The sequence below is a fragment of the Pyxicephalus adspersus genome, chromosome 3 (assembly GCF_032062135.1).
Source record: "Pyxicephalus adspersus chromosome 3, UCB_Pads_2.0, whole genome shotgun sequence".
Lineage (NCBI taxonomy): Eukaryota > Metazoa > Chordata > Amphibia > Anura > Pyxicephalidae > Pyxicephalus > Pyxicephalus adspersus.
The window spans coordinates 95414997-95435733 of NC_092860.1; the positions used below are offsets into that span (position 1 = coordinate 95414997).

Below are 20737 nucleotides of genomic sequence, written 5' to 3' on the forward strand. Positions count from 1 at the left end.
TTAGGTTTAATGTGAGCAACCTGAGCAAACAGATTTGTCACAAGTGGCTCTATATAGTATTTCCCCACTCCTCCCCCAGCAACTATATAACAGGATATGTCTTTCGGTTTGGCATGGGCTGAGGAGCTGGGCCACCAAAGAATGCAATTGGACACTCCCAGAAAAGGACTAGGTGGTGCCTAATATTTCTGTGTTTTTACCTGTAGTTTTTATGTTGATCATAAAGTTTCTTTAAAACCAAGATAACAATAACATTTTTGCTGTAGCATGCAGCATTGTCTGTAGATTGCCTCTTGCCTTTTCATCTTAAGGTAAACAGTTTGTCTGAGATGTTTTTTTTTTCTTTTTTTCAGGCCAATCCCTATTGTATGGCAAAGATAAGGCTGAAAAATTGTCAGTGTGAGCCACTAACAATTCTAGCACTTACAATATCTATGTTTTTTATATGTACCATCACTTAGAAACTAATGATGTGTTAACGTATGTGTAAACCAGACACATGACATGTTTAAAATGGAACGCTGACAAAACCTTTAGGGTAAACAAATAACTACATCTGCACAAAATACAAATCAAACCATCACAGAGTTCATGTGCTGCAAAAAAACAATTTCAAAGCCTGCATGTACAAAGAAAAGAACCTTGATATCTATTTCAGATAAACAGATAACATTTTCTAGACAAGATACAAAATGTGTGCAGTGTACAGAATAATTATTACTATGCTGGGATTGTACCATACAAACTATTCATTCCTAATATTTTATATTATATCTTCTCAATATAATAATTATTATTTTCATTAATACTAATTTTATTATTAATTATAAATAAAACATTACAAGACCCTGCTTTAATACTCACCCTTAAAGCCTTAAGCTCTAACGCAAGCAGGGTGCTGGTCCTTCTGAGGAGTTATGCAAATGTAGATATGATTGGATGTTAGTTGTGTGTGTACCTAGGCAGGGCCACATATAATATTGATCCTTTATAAAAGAAATGAACCAATCTAACCAATCAAGGGGGCAAGTAAGAGACAGTAAGACTGGATAGGGAAGGGCTAAATAACACTGGATGTTTTCCATCCAAGAAATGAGGTGAGTTCTATTTGACTTGGTAAAGCTTCTAAGGGAGGCTCACAGTGTGCAGTAAGATCACAAAAAGCAATATACAACTGTACAAAAAAAGAAGGTAAGCAACGAAATGAAGGAAGACAGATCCGTAATGCCAGGTATGCTGACCAAGGACAATTTACATAAAACTACCACAATATCATACTACCACAAAAAGCTAAGGAACTCTTTAAATTGATTTTGTGTTAATTTAAAAATGTAGTTTGGTCAGACTAGAAAAAGTTAAAGAAAAAAAGTTGAGAAAAATGAGAAATCTTTAAAAAAGCAAAACATTAGAGCATTTGAGTTTAATGATTAATGTTAAATTTTAGCCAGACTATATACATTTATGTGAGAACAGCGAACAAAGTGAGCTGAACTGCTAAGAGATTGACTTGGCAAAGTGCTGCTGAGAACAAAACAATACAGATGAATTATTCCACAGTATCATAAACTACAAATATTAGTGGGAGATTATTTTGCACTGCATTTACTGCATATTAGGGATATATAAACATTTAAATGTTTACAGTGGGGTTACAGGTTCACTTTAAGGTGCTGGTTGTCAGGCTACATACACATATCAGATGATTGTTGTCCGATTCTCCCCACAATGCAAGTGAAGGGGAGAGAGCCCAATGGGGTACCACTCCTTAGTTTTCCCCCTCCCCTCTCCATAGAGCAGAATAGCACTGTAAGTACAGTGTTTGTTCATGCATGAAAGATCCTTTCCAAAAACAAAAATCTAACGTGTGTGTATATAACCTTAAGCTGCATACACACATGCAATAATAGTCGTTGGAAAGGATCTTTCACAATCCTTTCCAACGACTAAGCACTGCACAATGCATGAACGAGTGCTGTACATACATCACCATTTTGCTCTATGCAGAGGAGAGGGGGAGAACAACAGAGCGGAAACCCGCTGCACGCTCTACCCCTTCCCTTGCATTAGGATCATTCGTCGTCCGTGGATCCACCAGGACGGTTGTTTGGACGATGGGTGCTGTACAGATGCCAGATTCTCGTCCGATATCGGCCCTGAGCTGATTATCGGGCAAAAACCATTGGACCTGTTTTTGTAGCTTTAGTTTTAAGGCACTCAATCTTTATGACTCAAAGATTCAGTTTATTGACTCAAGGACAATTCACAGCCCTGCACAGCACCTTTTGAATCAGGGAATGACTATCTGCATGACAGCCTAACCACAAAGGAGATTTGTTTAGTGACGAAGTCCATTAAAAAAAACATGTTCACTACTTTTGTAAACATACCCAACCCCCATCCCTAGTCCTCTAAACACTCAAAGTCGAACCATCCTTCCACTTGTGATTACTTACCTCCATGGACAGCAGAAGAATCTTGTGTTGCCTACATCCTGGGATCAAGCTGCCCATCTCCGCATAGTAGATTTCAGACTTAAATGTGTCATACCTGCACTACAAGGCTGAGCAAAACTTGATCCATGTCTATGGGATATTAGTACACAGGTAATGGCAGCCTTGCACTGGATTTTAACTAGACAGGATGTAAAAAATGTGGGAATCTACCACGCCTAAAGTAAGTAAGAACTGGTAGGGCGGATAGTAGGGGGATCTTGGGATTAGAGACAGGGAGTTAGTACATAATTTCTGAATTTCATCTTTAAATTGGACCCAATGTTCCACTGTCAAAAAGAGAGGAACAGGTGATGTCCCTTTTTCAATAAAACAGTGTAGGAAGTCAGTTTTTTTTGCAGAAAGGACATCGCCTTTCTTTTCTGCAATAATGGACCTACCTGGTCCCAAATAAAAAATAAATGAATAAATAAAAAGAGGGAATGCTTAATAAGGATACATCCTGCCTATCCCCTTTTAAATCCCTATAAAAAATTCCTTATATAAATATAACTGCTTACGTTAATACACCAGCTGGCATCTTTTGGGGTTTTATTTGAGACCATAGGTCAGCAGCTTACTAAAGAAATCAGATTTTTAACCCAGAGTTTTTGCAAAGATGTTTTATCCTGGCTATATGAGAAAGAAAGTAGGAGCAAATGTTGCAGATAAAAAAACAGAAGTAAAAAGTTGCAAAGCATTGGGATCGGTCATGATGCACTAAAAAAAGTATTTATGCTAAGGTTTCCACACCATGACAAGGTGATTTTAATCAAACCCAAACTGGTTAATGTACCTTCAATGTTTATTTTTTTATGGGAGAAGAAGAGAAGATTAAAATGATCATGGCAAAAGCTGTGAATATAGTGTATCTATCTGCTTAAAATACAAAAGGTGTGAAAAAAGGAGACCACAGGAAATGATCAAGTTAAGTTTACACAAAGGATCAACTTTGGAAAAAGTTATACATGATAACAGGTGACCTAAGCCATACATGACATATTTCCAGAATAAAAGATATACGTTTTTTTAAAAATAACCAAGCAGTCTTAGAAAATGTCATAACTGTAAATAATTAGTCATAAATTATTATACATTTATTTATGCCTCTGTATGCCTAATTATGCACTGAGTGGCACAAATACAATTAAACAGCTTGAAGTAAAATGCAACAGAAAACTATGAAATTATCTTTTTTTGTGACTTTTACTATCGACAAACACAAATCTACGGATATACATATTTAGGTTTTTTACAAAGCCATACATTGGAAAAGACAATGGGAAATTATTGTGAGAAAACTGTCCCAGAATAATGAAATGTCCAACAACTGCTGGAAACTGGGTCACATTTACAGTAGTACAGAATTCTATTGAAAATTAAGGCTTGGCGGCCGTCTGGGCACTTTATACTCAGCTATACAAACATCTAACATGAGTCATCATAACATAAATGGACGTATTTATTAAGACAGCACTAAAGGCGGTGGAAATGTGCAAAGTGCAGTGACCTCTAGAAACTGAATAAATTACAAATTACTATAGTCACATCCATTAGGAGGTAGTGTCTGCTTGCCCTGGTCTGCCCTGTTTTAATGAATTGAAGTCTAGAAAAAGTGAGCCTTTCAGTATATCAAACATTATATTTAAATTGTGAGAGTATAAAGTGAGTTACTACAAACAAGACCCCCAACCCCCCCCCAACCAGACCTGTTTAAGCAGGATGACATTGTTGTAATTTGTTATCAATCATAATATATGATTGGACACAGTCAGCATTGTCTGTACAGCGTAAAAGAAAGAAGGGAATGCAAAGTACAGTAACTTAAAGTAGCCTATTACTGATCTGCCTATGCAGCCTGCACCAAAAATCTGATCAATTGCTATGGGTTGCTGCAAATTCTATATAACGCTGAAAACCTATTTCTCTTGTAAGGAGCCCTTTACTTCAACCCTCATTTCCGCGCATTTGCTTCTTCTCTCCAGAAATATTTTTCCTTACAATTTCCCGGGGTTTTTTTTAAAGTTTGTACACTTATCATACTGACATGGCAATGAACTGCTCTAAAATGCAGACAATGCTATTTAAACCCTAATTCAAAAGGTAAAGTAAATAGGAGTGAATAGAAGACTAAGAATTACATGTGTTGACAGAACACATCTGAGCATATTTGTTCAACGTAAATGGGAACTGCCATGAACAACAAAACCTGAGTGAGCAACCTCACATAGAAGATGCAGTTTTACGAGTTCTAGATTGCATGCTGTTTTCATGGTAGTAAAGTGGAACATGTGCAGCTTTACTGAAGGTTTAACTGCCTTGGAAAAAGAATGTGGCTTTGGAGTTATTATTCATAATGTTATTATTATCATTTATAATAATAAATAGTATTTATATAGCGCCAACATATTATGCAGTGCTGTACATTAAATAGGGGTTGCAAAAGACAGACAGATGCAAACAATGACAGAGGAGGAGGAGAGGACCCTGCCCAGAAGAGCTTACAATCTAGGAGGAGGGGGAAGGAGCAAACCATAGGAGAGAAAAGCCACATCATAAAGTTTTTTCCTAATGACAAAGTCCCTTTAACCAGAATGGAATGCAGGAATAGGATTTCAGGTTTTCAGCAGCCTGTGTTTAATTTTCATAGAATGAGAACCTAATTTTGAACACTTCAGGCTTTAAAAGAAAGAAAATAAGTGATGGGGTATTGTTCATGGCAAACCATACATTATTTGCTTTTATGTTTTATCCACCCCAAAAATGATGCCTGTAACTGATCAGTACAGATAATATGTGACTACTATTATAATATGTGATCGCACCAGTCCCACTTTTAAACCCTCAAATAGCAAAAATGTTTTCAAAAAATCCCTTTACTGTGGTTCCAATCCAATTGATACTGTGCCTCAGGGCAGCAGTGGTGCCCTTTACCAAGGTAACCCACAGTTTGGATTTGTATGGTGTCACTGTTGTGGTACGTCATGTATGTTTATTATGTTAGGCGTGTGTGCGGGATTGTACATGGAAGATTTATGTTAAACTTTCAGACTCCTTTTACAGTCCTATTCGGAATCCTAAAACCTTATACCTCAATATAACTGTACATAATAACAAAGTGCAAACTTTTTTCTCCAAAGTTTATAACATGCAGTGCGTTACTGGTATTCTTGCATCCAAATTTATGATTAAACAAAGTTTTGTAATGTTAAAGTTAAAATAAATATCAGATGTCTGTAATGTGAAAATACTATCTAAAAAGTTTCTGTCTTAACCTAAAGCCATCCAGTTCAAAAATGATTGATGAAGAAATGAGTTACCTTGTTTGCAGTCACAGTATGCCCAGTCCACTCTGCCATGATTGTTCCTGAAGAAGCACCAAGGTTTACGTCTCCCATCCGGGTTCCTGCAGAAGTTGTGGTCCCCCAATCCTTTTCCGGGAGTTCTTTCCAAGAAAGTGGGAATTTCCACCCAGTTTAGACAATCTGCACCAAACTCAGTAACATTGATATAGTCACCAATGGAGCCCTCTCTACCTGTGTACTTTGGGCATCCTGTGTGATGATGCTGATGGGCAGGTGGGGGATGCTGAGGATGCTTGGCAGGTTGATGAGACTTGCGAAGTGTCTGATGATTATGGAGAAGATGGTAAAGGGATGAGCTGGCAGACTTATCAAAGCATCCCACAATAGGGATGCTCCCTAAAATTAGAGCCACAGCAAAGCTGGTTATTGTCATGCTGCCAGTACTGTCTGTTTTGTTCCATCTCCACCACTAATCTAGTCCTGAATCTGATGGGGGAGGAGGAGTTGCCACTTCCCCCTAATCCCATCCAGCCCATTTCATATTCATGCAGGAAAAATGCAGGTCTTCCCAGCAAAAGTCAGCAGAGTATAGCAGGGCTGACAAACACAGACCAATCCTCAGAAGAGGAAAAGGAAAGCTGGTAAAGGAGGAGGAGGAGAGGGCAGGATACTTGGTGTGGGCTAGGTTACTTACTGAAACAGAAACAAGTTCTTTGGGAAGGACAATTAGGAATTCTTCAGATAATGTCCACACTGCAAGCTGTTGTTTACACTTGAAATAATGCAAGTCTCCAAATTCCAGAGCACGTGGTTTGCCAAGTTTTACATTGGAATCACACTGAAGGTATGTGAGACTGCCAGCATGCAGCATCTGAAAGTTACAGCACTACAAAACTATATGCAGACATTCTCTGGGTGTAATTGCCAGCATTAGCAACTCACAAAGACAATTACACACAGATGGTGAAAATAGTTTTTTTTTTCCTTTAAGCAATGTCAGTCCAATAGTTTAGGATTAACTCAAGCAAGTACAGGGCATCAATCAAATGTACAAATGACATTTACAACAAAGCTCAGTACAGATTTTTTATAAAGTTTCCAGCAGAAAATAGTGATTAGTTTAATGCTTTCCACAATGATTTCTTGCCTTCCAGTAAAATGTAATTGTTATAGATTGATGAGAAACAAAAGTTGTCCTACAGCAACTTTTTTTCCACTTTTTCTCCAAAACAGCAAATTGTAATCCTGGCTGTGTAAAAAAGGTATGAGTAAAACATATGAAGAATACCTAATAATGCAGTGATGGCTTCAGATGATCAGAACTGTCAGGGTGGTTCAAAAGTCAGTATGCTGGAGATTTAAGTTTGTGTCCTGGTAAATTGCTCATCTTATGCTTTCCTTCTGAGTTCTTTCTTCTCCTGTCATTATTGCAGTCACCTATTCCCCAAGAACTTGCTTTGCCCGCCTATTGATGGAAAGGCTCCTAGTGCCCTTACTGGAATAAAAGCAATGGGCTGTGCTGGGTCCACTAAGAATCTGCTCCCTCCAGCTGTTTAAGGAGCTTCCAGATAGTCAGCTGCTCTGGTCAGGATAGGATTTCACTCATCTCTGTATGTGCTGCAAGTGACAAAAATAAAGACGACCCCAAACTTGGCCATGATGCCTTTGTCTCTCAATGGAAAACTAGAATCAGCTAAATGCAACCTCTGTGTAATAAAACATCTTATAATAAAAGTTGTCCTGGTCAAATATTATCTATGCTACTGATCTAAAAAAAATATTTAGAACTTTATTTACTAAAATTAAAAATAATATTCAGCAGCAACTGCCTTTATTTTTAATACATGCAACCCAGAAATCTAAATATGGCAAAATAAATTTAAAATAAAATACATGCATATTATAAAAATAACTAACACAAGGAATATGTTTAAGAATAAGTCTGATTTTATAAATGGAAGACCATTTTTAGCAGAATATTGTTAAAAATGAGATGTTATCTCTTCTGTGGACCCTTACCTTAGTCATTTTTTTTTAGCCTTTGGCTGATTTGTTACATTGTTTCATTGGCTGTCTTTCAAAAAAGAATTGGGACAATGATCCTGATTTATTATAGCTCCAAGGCTGGAGAGGATACACTTTCATGTGAACCTTGAAAGGATCTGGTACAGGATTTAAAACATTTGCTAACAAATAGCAAATGACTTTTAGGAAAATCATTCTAGGTTTGCTGGATCACCCAGGTTCACTGATGAAAGTGTATCCTCTCCAGCCTAATATTAATAAATCAGGCTCATTGTCTCAATCTTACTTTGATTATAGTTATTAGTTATAATGTTTTTGCTTGCACTGTATTATCCCTTTAGCCTATTCCTAAAAACTTGGAATAAAATTATTGAAATATAAAAATGAGATGTTATCATTATGCACGCCCACACATAGAAAGAAGGGCAGAGGATCCATGCTATAACACTAGCATTTCAGCAAAGGTGCATTTTTGAGCATTTTTACAATTTTTTAAAAATGATGGATTTATACATTAAATTTAAGGTTAAATGCCTGATTTTTAAGTCTTAATTATATATAAAAACTTTTGGGATCTTTCGAGAGATCACCATGTTAGTGGCCAGCCTAAAGATTAATATCACCACTGAAAGTTTAACTGTGGTATTCCAATCAAGTATAATCACAGTGCCAATAAACATGAAATATGGGCATACAGACTGCTGAAATTAAAAATAATAGAACTATGTCTGCAAGTGATCAGTCTTGTTTTAATTCACACACACTCTTACAGCACACCTCTGTTTTCTTTCTAATATTTAGAACATTTAAAAAAAGAATTAGTTGGAATTTACTTGGTTGGAAAGTTCTCTCCAGGCAAATTCACTGGAATGTGTATTAGCATATAAATTGCTGCCCATTTTAAAGTTTCTCTGCTCTAGCCTCTGGCTGATTTGGGCTGGAAGAGAACAGGACAATGTCAGGTATGCTCATTAGATGTTCCTTTTTATCTCCTTCATGGCTAAAACTGTTTAATAAATAATGCTATATGAAAATATAGTTGCAAATGTTTGAAACTAAAACTTTGCTTTTTAACCTGAGTAGTTGAAATAGATTTTTTTCCTCTGTCTGGCTGGCTTGAAGGTGTGCTTGGCACTGTTTTATATGTTCCCCAACCTATATGCAGCTTTCCCTATTTACTAGTTTCCAGCAGACCAGAATTGCTGCTGTTTGTTCTGTTTTTTTGGTGTGGAAACAAATTAGTAGTCTTAAGCAGCCTTCTAAAAGTGATCTCCAGGTTGTAGCTGTATGTATATCTCTGTGTGTAGGTGAGAATTCTCTCTATAAATGTTCAGTTGCTGGGAAACACAGTTTAGTGATTTTATTATTATTATTAATATTATTATTATTATTATTATTATTATTAATAATAATAATAATAATAATAATAAACATTTATATAGTGCCAGCATATTACTGTTAGGGACTATATTATTAGAGGTGCCAATTGGTACTGTTTGGGATAAATATTTGGTATACCCAATTAGTGACATGACTTTGGAACTTGTAAAGCAATGTATATGTATTTCAGTGCTGTATAAATACATGATAATATTCATAAGAATATACTTAGTACATATTTACACTTTTATACACACACCCTTATTCATTTTACTGATAGGCACTAGGACTATGGTTAAGCCCAAGTTAGGATGATGGCAGATGGCAGGTTTAACCAGCCAACAACCAGGGCAAAAATCGCCTGTTTGATAAGCATCCATTGACATTACCATATGCAAACACACACTATGCCATATGTATTTTAAAGTACTTTTCTGCATGTGTTGTATTGAAGGTTACATAGATCTAAAATTTTGTACAGTTTTACTGTAGTACTAAAAATATATAAAAATAAACAGTTTAATAATCTGCAGATAAGTATCAAAACATTTTATATATTACTTTAGCTATCTGTTTGATGCATTATGTTTAATATCTGTTCAATGCATTATGTTTATCTGTTTAATGCATTATGTTAGGCATGTTAAAGAGATACTGTCACTTTAAGAAAAAAAAAGCTATAGCAGGTAGCAGATTTTAGAACCCTTTTTTTGCTTAAATGTCAGGTTAATAATGATCTACCTTCTATTACTCCTGCTTATTCCTATTAGCCAGTGAGGTAGCCACGCTGGTAGTGGTGGGCCATTAGGAATGTGAGAAGTGGGAGTGTCCTTGCAAGATCCAATATCACCTGGAATAGGTAAACCCTACAACAACTTAATACTGGGGCAAAGCAGGCAGCGAAGAATTGGCTGTAGGTGTGTATAGACACCTCCACATGCTTACACTTCATTCCATGACGGAATCCTGTACCACAACACTGTCTGTTTAAATTACACAGATGACAGGTTTACTTTCAATTCTTGACACAAAGAAAAACAGAATCATGTGTGCACAAAATAAGGGTAGGGTTTACCAGGGTAGGCTGTAGCAGTTTGTTTAATCCATGCAGATTAGCATGATTTGCTAAAGGGTAGCCAATTCATGAATTGGCTCTTTTTTGTAAAAATATACCAATATTCACTCAACAAAGTACTTTGCCCTACTGCTGTAGATATTAAAGTATTTCTGCCAGTTTAGACAGAAATATGCTTTTGAGTAGCCTACTAGAGGTCATTTTGTGTGGCTCTGGCCATGCTCAACCTGTTCTTCGCCATGCAAAAATGCAGATATTGGCTGCTAGGTTCATGCCCTTCTACCTACCTATCTACCTACCTACTCATATAGCACCTTCCTGTTGTTGTTCTTCATATGGATGTGCCCTCCTAAAGGATCTAGACTACCCGTGCAACCTGAATGGGCCGCAGGTCCCGCTTCATACTACTGTATAGTACCAGTAGTGCCAAAGGAACTAACAAAATTAAAGACTGGTAAAAAATCAGCCAGGAAGAGAGGACGAGAGAAATAGTGATAATGGTGAGAAATGGTGGCAAAACCATTCCCTTTCTCATGCCTCTCCTGTCTGCCTATTGTTCCTTCCATTTGCAGCAAAATAGTTGAAATTGAATTAATCATCGCTTCCTCACTGAACATTTTAATATCCCAGAGGTTTGATTGATTTGGTGTTATACTGTGTTCCCTTCTTTTTTTTTTTTTTTTTGAGCAGTGTGTATTTTTAAATGTATATTTTTTATTAAATATATATATATATACATTTTTTTACAAATAACTATTTATTGCTCTGTGAAACAACATGCTTTTTATAATCCAAAAGTGCTTGCCCAAAAAAAAGACAATTTCAATTTATATTTATATGCAATAGTTTATATATTCTTGAATAAAATCAGGTTTTTATTTGTTAGCCCTGACTATAAAAAATAAAGAAAACATGTAAAAACCACAATATGTGTCTTTTATGAATGCTTCACCCTGCAAACAATATAAACAGATATCTGAAAAATATTCAAAAAGCTTTTCCTAACAGGACAGTTTCATCTACATAATGTATGACTTTTGCTATTAGCTCAGTCTTTGTGAGATGCTGTTACAATTCAAGTAAATATTCAGAAAGGTAATTTTTCATGATAAAAGTCTTGAACATTTTTTCCTCTGACTTTACATTTCTGTGTAGCCTTCACACTGGTTTGTCAGTGGCACAAATGGGCAGTGTCCCTTTCCCCTGGTTCAGTTTGTTCTTGTTATCTATGCAAGTTTGACATCTGCAGTCCCTATTTATTGTATGATGCTAAGTAATACTATATGATGGTACAATATTGTAGTGTTTCATTTCTGCAAAGGGGTCATCACTTTAGAGCTAGAGCTAAAGAATGTTGTAAATTCAAACTTTTTAAGTGGTTCCATCACCATAAAAATGATATCTTATGATTAGGAAAAAAAAGTTTTGTTTTTTTTTTAAAGCCATTATAAAGCTTTAACAAAGCTACTAGAAATAAATGTCTAGTATCCTTTTGTCTTCATTTTATACAAAAAAAAGCCATGGTGTTTTTGGGCAAGCCACACATCTGAAATTTCATCATTATGAAGCATGAGGTGTTAAATTATTAGGGCTTTATAAGTCATGCTCTAAGTATTAAGTGTGCTTTAGGAATTTTTATTGAATATTCCTTACTGTCATTTCAAATCACCATGAAGTATTAACTATAAGGCACTAATAGACTTGTTTAAAAAGAACAAGTAAGTACAGAAATGAATTGAAGTTAAAATTTACAATAAGTTTCCAAAGTTTTCCCTTCATATTTGCCTGAATTTCAAAGCAAACCTAGCAGCACAGCTTAAAGCAAAGGCATCACCGAGTAAATACAAGAAATTGTACGTCTCCAAGACTTTTCTAGAGCTGCCCCAACTCTCTGGAATGGTCTTCCCATCCGGCATTCTCCTACTTTCCGCTCATTAAAAAAAGTGCTCAAAACCCATTTTTTTAAACTTGCCTACCCATCTTCCTCTATCTCTATCACTACTTCCCACCACTACATATCTCCCCTCCTGTTGTGTGTTATTTCCCCCACCTCCTAGATTGTAAGCTCTTCAGGGCAGGGTCCTCTCCACCTTATTATTTTTTTTGGAAATAGAAATCCTAAAAAAAAAAACGTGAAATCCCCTGTTATCATTCTTACAAGGCAAATTGGACAGATGTCCAGAACCTTCACCTTCTCCTGGGCCCTAAATGATAACATGAGTGTCACCCAAGATCACATGCCTAGATTTGTGGTCAGGTAGCAAACAGAAGAGATATCCTGGAACATTTTTTTCAAGATATTTTAACTATTGGTATGCTTTATTTGCTCAGCACACCGCGATTGAAAATACATGGACCTTGGAAGACAGATCATCAGAGAATGTTTGGTGAATGACAAATTAATTCCTTTATAAATAGGCTCCCAGTGTCAAATTTTGTCACTGTTTCACAGACACAAACAATTTCAAGTTTTGATATATTTGGTGTTTATTTTCACCACAATTTTTCCATAGTGGCATAGTTTAATGTAGGGATGACTATGTCATTCTATTTAGGGTACGATATATATATATATTAAATAAATATATATCACATATTCCGTATATTTAATAGGTCTTTTGCTGCTATAGCATAGATAAAATAACTGGTCTTCATTTTTGCAAAAAGCAAAAAGCTGATATAAATAGACTTTTATAAATGATAAATTGTTTTTTTTAAATGAAGAATTGAATTTTTATTTCCACTTAAGACCAATATTTATACAAATGTTGTATATTGCACTAATTGCATTGTATACTTGGCAAAAATTGTACATTAGAGGCTTGAAAAAAATACTTAAGTGATTTTGGCATAATTCACAAGAAAAAACTACCTCAAACATTTCAACATGCCATAACATTTTACAACGTGACATGAAGATTTCCTGAAGCTCTATAGAACATACTCCCAATGCCCTTTCACAGCTTTATTTTACTCTTGTAAAGATATCTGTCTTACATCTAAGCTCAGGCCTCAGGCATGGACTGCATGATTGTCTGAAAGCCATGGAATGAAAATGACATGTAAATATTTATAATCCTAGCAATTATTAGTAAAATTACACAATAATGTCATACTAGCTAAAGATTTGTATCTAAAGTATGTAAAAACTATACAAGATGTTAAAAGCCACACAATACAATAAAACATCTATAGGTATGTTGACTTCAATTTGGCATAGCCCACTGCTTTATTTATTTTAAATTTAACTTTACAGGCACATTATAGCTGTTCCAAAAAAGCAGACGCAGGGCAATAAACTTGTCCCCACTATTGTCTGAAGTTTCTCTGCAGCTAATCTTTTACATAATGCTAAACAGAATCAGCAACAAAGGTGGACAATGGACAGGTCTCTGGAATGGACAAAACAGAAGCAGGAAGATTCTTGCTGGTCCTCAGGTTCCTCCACCTCTCCAGCAAGGAGAATGGTAAGCAGCACAGTAGTGATATCACCAAAGTCACTCCAAATGTAGTGTAACTATCACAGTGCTCTAGATGATCTCACAATCCAAATATACAGCTATGAGGCTCTGAGCACAGAATTGTAATAATTGGAAGCAAAATATAAATCTTACAGCGTATTGCAAAGGCACAATTACCCATTCAAAGGGGAACATTGATCAAATATCAAACGGGATCATCAACACCATGTTGGCAATAATTGTTTTTAATCAACAAAATTGTATTGTTTTCTACATTTACATCAAACATGTAGTGCCACCTTCCCTTTTGCAGAAAATGATGAATCAGTATATATTTTTTTCTCTGTAGGTTAGAGACCTAGTCCTAAAGATTGCCACATCCCACATAGTAAATGTATAAAAACAAGTACCGTACTTTATACAGAAAGAGGTAAAAAATGTCACAAGTTTTAATTAATACAACTTTAAAATGCTATTTACAAAATACAATTACGGACACAAATAAAAAGGTAAATTCATTTCTTTCATTCCTATACTTTAAAAGTGCGGAATGAAAAAGGCTACAATGGTGTTCTTCTGCTGTTTGGTTCAAACAACTTTTGTCACTTTTGTGCTTATCGCTACTTTTTAAAAGTGGTAACAAGTTACTCCACTGAAGTGGAAGGAATTTCTCACCATTAATCCATTTTTCATCTGTTCTTTCATCTTAGTGCTACTGATCTCCAGCCTCCTCTGTCAGCCACTTGTTGTCTACAAGGACTCATTCCATCCCCAGCTGCACAACTTTATTGCCAGGATCACCCACTGGGTATTATTTTATTGAAACCTGAAGAATTAGGAAAATTGAAAACAAATAAAATTAAAGAAGCATGCTAAAGCCTATATGTGATTTTACTGATTTATACACTTTAAAAACGGTTGGAGTATCTAGGCTCCATGCGGACAAAGTTTCATTCTCAATGTACATTTAATATGGTTACAGAAAACACACATCAGCTGAAAGCTGCACCAATAGTGTGATAGAAGCTTCCCTAAACACATAGCAGATGAAGCTAATATTACTGCTATCAGTGACATAAGGTCATACAGACATCCGGTGGAGCGTGTGTCATAGCCCTTGGCTGTAACTTAAGATCAAGTGACATTTCTGGTATATATAAATAATCATGGGAAGCATCTTGTTTGCGCTACGGGGACACACTACAGGACTGATATTACCTTGCATAGGGTAATTACTGTCGTAAGCGCACACAAAAATACAAAAAATACAAAATATACTACAGTCATTTAAAATATTTAAATATTTACTTTAGCAAAAAATAGCTTACTGCAAATCTGGAAAACATTAGGCAAAATCTTAGTATATTTACGTTGAATGGTAAGCACACTAAAGAGCAAGAATATAAAGTACATGGGATGTACCTGACATGGTAAACAACTTTAGCAAGTACTAAAAATTTTAGCAAGTACAAAACTCGACATGGAGGCCAGAAATACAGCGTCATTTTTGATTTGTGAAAGGTGAACTGAAAACTTAAAAATGGTATTTTTATTATGCAAACTACTAATTATCCTATCCCTCGTGTAATAGAGATAGCCAAAGGCAGACATGATTGTGGTTCAGCCTGGGTAACAACCATGGCTGCCTACAATTACAAAATGAAGAAATGAGTGTAGCCACCCTAGCCACGAAGTGCGTTATTAACAGGATTAATAGGTAATAAAATGATGGAAAAAGACATAGAGAAACAAATGCAGATACCTCATTTAAGGAATGATAAGCTGTGACATATAAAACAGTATTCTGGGGTTTAGATATGTTTTAATATTTTGAACTCTGGGAGCTGTACAATAGACTATGAGCAAATCACTAGTCACTAGTTATCTCATATGCCTATGGTTGTGGGTTCAAGACGTGCCAGTGATGTTTAAGCTTGGATACGTTTAGCTTTGCCTAAAATAAGTCATATTATGGCAGCATTTCCAATCAATAACGTCTTAATAGGATTAGTCTATATTTCTCTTGTTCTCCATTAGGGATGAGCAAGCAAGTTTTTAAAACTCGATCCCGCAGCGAATTTGGCAGTTTCCTGACGGCTGCATTTATTGATCAGCTCAGTGTGCGATCCTAGGTACTAGAGGTTAAATGGGGACAAGTCTCTCTATTCAAAACCTCTAGTGCTCTCTGATTGGCTGAGGAAGGGACAATCCTGATGACGCACAGCTCTAGATTCCGAGGGCTGCATGAATGAATGCAGGCCTGGAATTCCACTGCGATGCCCCAGGCACTAGAGGTTAAATAACCTCTAGTGCCCTGGACATCCACTGCTAGGCATTCTCCCTCACCCCTTTTCTCCATATGCTGGGACCTGCATATGGGGAACAGGAGGCTAAACTCTTTTATAATTGTGATGCTTCTTTGAATCTAGTATTTATGTCCATTAAAACACTATTTTGCCTAATTTGTATATTAAAACTACTTGGAAATTTTGCACTACAAAGAAGTTGATTGAGATAAAGAAAGAAACTTCACACTGCGCAAAGCCTCCTAGCTCAACCCAGCTAGTGCAGTGAAAAGACCCAGAAAATGAACACGTGATCTTCAAAAAGAGGAGAAATAAGTATTTACTATTGTAATGCTGCAGTTTATGTTCCATTATTTTTCATGTATTTTTAATGTACATATTGCAAAAGTGGTACTAATGAGTGTACTTATACTTTAAGCTTGAAAAACACATTTGCTAAATAGGGATTCACCACTAATGTATCAAAGGCCATTTGTGGTTGAGAACTGTAAAAGGATTTCAGGGGGAAAAGTCAGGTCAGATATCTGATAATCCCCAACAACTTTTTGCACTATGATATTGTAAAATGATATGGTTTATGAATATGCTGGGTTATGGTCTGGTACCAATGTGGTGGGAGTGAGCAATTAAGTGAAATGTAGATGCTACTGGTCGATTAAAGAGACATTAGTTTGGCAAATACAGTATGTTCAAATCACAGTGGGTGAAACAACTGCACCCCTGGCAGTGTTGATGTTTGTTTCAATCTCACTATCAATTTTCTGGGTAAGCTCAGAGGGTCTTTTAACATGAAAAACCACAAAGTATGGCACGTGAAACTAAAAAAAATGTAATATTCAGTACAATATCCTTCCATATATTAACTGCATGCTGGTATTCACAATACTGTATGTTCTGCAACACTTGTTCACTCTGCTCACTTTAAAGCAAAAATCATCTTGTTTGACAGGTTCTATAAGATTTTGCTACCTTAAATACTCCTATAGTGCTACCTTAACCCCAACCCCCCATTTCACAAATTCCTATTCTAACCCCAAATCTCTCTTCTTGTCAAACCTTAAAGCAGAACTAAACCCTGGGAATATTCACCTGTCCCTGTTGATTCACAGGCACTGTTCCTTCTTCCACATTCTGATCTTCGGCCATCTTCATTGGCTGGGCTGGGATTAAAATTACTTCAATCAGGGCTTTATCATGTGATTTATTTCCAACCTGACCTTCGTGACCACTGTTTGTGGCTGGGTGAGTGCAGCTCACTTTCAGAAGGTCCAGCAAAGTAGGTGAACATAAGAACTGCTGAAGTCCTGACCCCACAACTAAAAGGTGCTGCTCTACTATCTCTAGGTTCTTCCATCATCCAATGGCAAGTAGTTCAAAGCTGCCAAACCCCAAGGGTGGCTTGGTGGGGTATACTAGTTTGGAAAAGACACAGGGCCAGATTTATTAAAGCTCTCCAAGACTGGGGAAAATACACATTTATTGGTGAAGCTGTGTGATCAAAATAGATCTGGTTCAGGATTTAAAACATTTGCTAACAAATAGCAAATTACTTATAAGAAAGCTGTTCCAGGTTTGCTGAATCACTCAGGTACATTGAGCACATGGGCCCATAGACATGTAGCTTTAACACTGGTGCCATCATATTTTGATGATTTTTATTTGATTATAACTTTAAGGTTATGATTTGCTTTAGTTACAGGGTTCAATACAATGGCTCCTTTTATCATAATTATGTAGCTATCTGTTTTTGTATAGTTTCCAAGACAAAGATAAAACTAAAACAAACCTACAAAACAGTAACATCTGAAAAGCACAGACTGTTATTTCTGCCTTTGCTGCAGGGGGTTTACAATTAATAATTATTATTGATCTGCATGCTCACAGTAGGTACTTTATTCAGCATAAAAAATGAATAATCCTAATGAGTTAATCAGATTAGGAAAGTACTCTTCTCTGCCTGGCTCTAAACTAATATTACTTTAAAAGCTTTACTTTGCCTTTGTACTTCAACATGTAAGTGGGTTTTTACAAGATTAGAGATTTATAAGCATACAAAAGAGAGTAATCCTATGTCAGACAAAGGTGTTTTTTTTAACAACAGGGATAATATATGCGAAGAAAGGTGAAATGAGTTAAAGTCTAAGAAGACAAATAAACAGTAACCCAGCTATTGTATACCAAGATCTGCTTTTCATTAGAGATCCCGTCTATGGAGCTGTCTTTGCAGAAATCCTTCCAGCACAGGCATATTGTCTTGTAACACTTTAGACTAACTTGGCAGACTGTTTTCTAAAGAAATGTGCAGATGTGGTCAGGCCTTTACTTTGATCACACAGTAAAATAGAAGAAACAAGCCTGAATAGGAAAAAACAGATAATGGTCTAGTACCCATTGACAAAATAAGGAATGTCTTTCAATTTACTGCATATTATCTTAAAAAAAAAGATTAAAAGCCTTATTTACAGAGGTATTGATAGGGTTCTCACAACTGGTTCCTAATGGTTGCTTGACTTCCGAATGAAGAAGCTGAATCGGTATGGAAAGCTAAGAACATACCAATACTCAGGGAACCAACTTCTTCACATTGCATGAAGATGCCCTAAAAATTGTTCAATGTCCAGTCTGGGCCAAATGCTGCAGATCCATTAACCATCATTACCAGAGGGGGTGTGTGAAAGCCAAGCAGAACTCATGCAGGAGTTGTATGAACAAGGCCTTAAGGGTAAACCAAGGTAATATAGCAACATATGGCATTTCACTCATCAGTAAAGGAGTTTGCGAAAATACTTTGTGGTTTGAAATAGGAAAAGTCTGGCCTTTCGCAGGTAGCCCTATTATTGTGTAGAAAAAACAGTATTCCTTCCCTTACATCAGGAAAATGATTTATGCTCCGCTCACAATCTCTTGAGATGCCATATCAAAGCAATATTCAACTGTTTAAGCATTTAACGGGGGAAGGGACTCAGACTTTGACTAAAGTGAGATAAATTAGCCTATGCTTAATTATTCCTTCAGCATCAGTTAGCATCTTATCCAGGGTTCACTGCAGATATTTAAGCCATTCACCGGTGTTTTTAATAACATCTACATCCAGCCTAACATTGCTAATCACAGCACAGTCAATCATTCTGCCTTACTATGTGGCAACTACTGTTGAGTTCAGAGAAAAATGGGAGAGAAATAAGAAACAGTTTCTATTTACATAAATGGATGAAGAAAGTCAGATATATGCATGCACATTATAGCACTGAGCAATCACAAAACAAATGAAAATCATTATTCCTCAACAATTTCTATCACAGCCTATGCATGAGATATCCCAGCAAGGCTATCTTGCAAGCTACAAACACGATCATCCCAGAAAAAAATAACAATTATGTATGTGATTAATCAGACATGGGGACATTCTCAATTGTATAGGTATGAATTTAAATGAATTGTGGTAATATTGCTTTTTATGACTGTTTATATGCATGTCATTTCTTGCATTTTATGCATTATTTTTCAGGTTGTTGGTTCAGGAAAGACTGAACACAATTATCTGTTTCAGGAAAAAACTATACTTTTTTGGAAATATAAGCACTGGAAAGATATATATTAAAGGGAATGGCCAACAAATCAAATGATTCAAGGTCAAGTAGCTAAAAAGAGTTACGTTGCTTACTGTTTAAGGCAAAATAGGGACAGCTTCTGTTGCTGTCATATCTAAAATATAAACTGTTTAATGTCATGAAGGTCAGTATTTATACTATGGTGAATTGTCCATATTTATCTACAGTTTGGGGATCTAACAGGTAAAAAATTAGGCATTGTGGTCACAGTGTAATGGTGATTTCAGACATTTTCAGAATTTTCCTGGCAGCCAACATCTTTTTTCAGAGGGACTTTGCTTTTTTTTTCAAAGATTTTAGTTGTTGGTGGTGCTTGGTGTATGGGATGAGTCAACCACTGGCTTTCAAAATGTCATAGACACTCTGGGCCTGATTTATTAAAGCTCTCCAAGGCTGGAGAGGATATACTTTCATCACTGAAGCTGGGTGATCCAGCCAACATGGAGGTTATTTGCTAGAAAATGTTTTCAGTACTGGACCAGATCCATTTCAGGTTTGCTGGATAACCCAGCTTCACTGATGAAAGTGTATCCTCTCCAGCCTTAGAGAGCTTTATTAAATCAGGCCCTCTAATGGTAAGATCTGCTTGCCATCATTTCCATCTCTAATCTTGTCCACCTTGGAATTTTGGGTTATTTTGCCCACCTTTGTGTGCTCCAGCACTTTCTCTTGCATTTGCCACAACACAATTTATAGAAAATACAGTGGGCACAATGAGAGTCCTTCATACAGACCATGGCAGGCAAGAAGACCATGAAAAATGAAAGTGATGTTAGATTTACAGTTAAGCTACGTCCACACGTCTAATGGTTCTCGTCTGATAATCGGCTCAGGGCCGATATCGGATGAGAATCTAGCATGTGTACAGCGCCCGTTGTCCATCGTCCAAACGACTGTCCTGGCGGATCCAAGGACAGTGGACGACGAACAATCCTAATGCAAGGCAAAGGGGAGAGCGGGTAGCAGGGTGCCGCTCCGTCTTTCTCCCCCTCCCCTCTGCATAGAGCAGAATGATGCTGTGTGTACAGCATTGATCATGCATCGTGCAGTGCTAGTCATTGCATAGTAAATAGTATAGCATAGCA

General features: G+C 36.4%; 1 protein-coding gene and 1 long non-coding RNA gene across 2 annotated transcripts in view; one reads left to right on the top strand and one right to left on the bottom strand.

The window, feature by feature from the left end:
- The window catches only part of PRSS12 (serine protease 12), an 87946-nt gene extending 81571 nt beyond the window's left edge, over positions 1–6375 (bottom strand). The window contains exon 1 of the mRNA XM_072405767.1: positions 5810–6375. Coding sequence (XP_072261868.1) covers positions 5810–6227 — 418 coding nt within the window. The 5' untranslated portion in view covers positions 6228–6375. The remainder of the gene's footprint in view (positions 1–5809) is intronic.
- A 137-nt stretch (positions 6376–6512) lies between these two features.
- Positions 6513–14823, top strand: LOC140327772 (uncharacterized). Its single transcript, XR_011920114.1, has 3 exons — positions 6513–6638; positions 13634–13741; positions 14446–14823. It is a non-coding gene; the product is annotated as an uncharacterized lncRNA (long non-coding RNA).
- The last annotated feature ends 5914 nt before the right edge of the window (positions 14824–20737 follow it).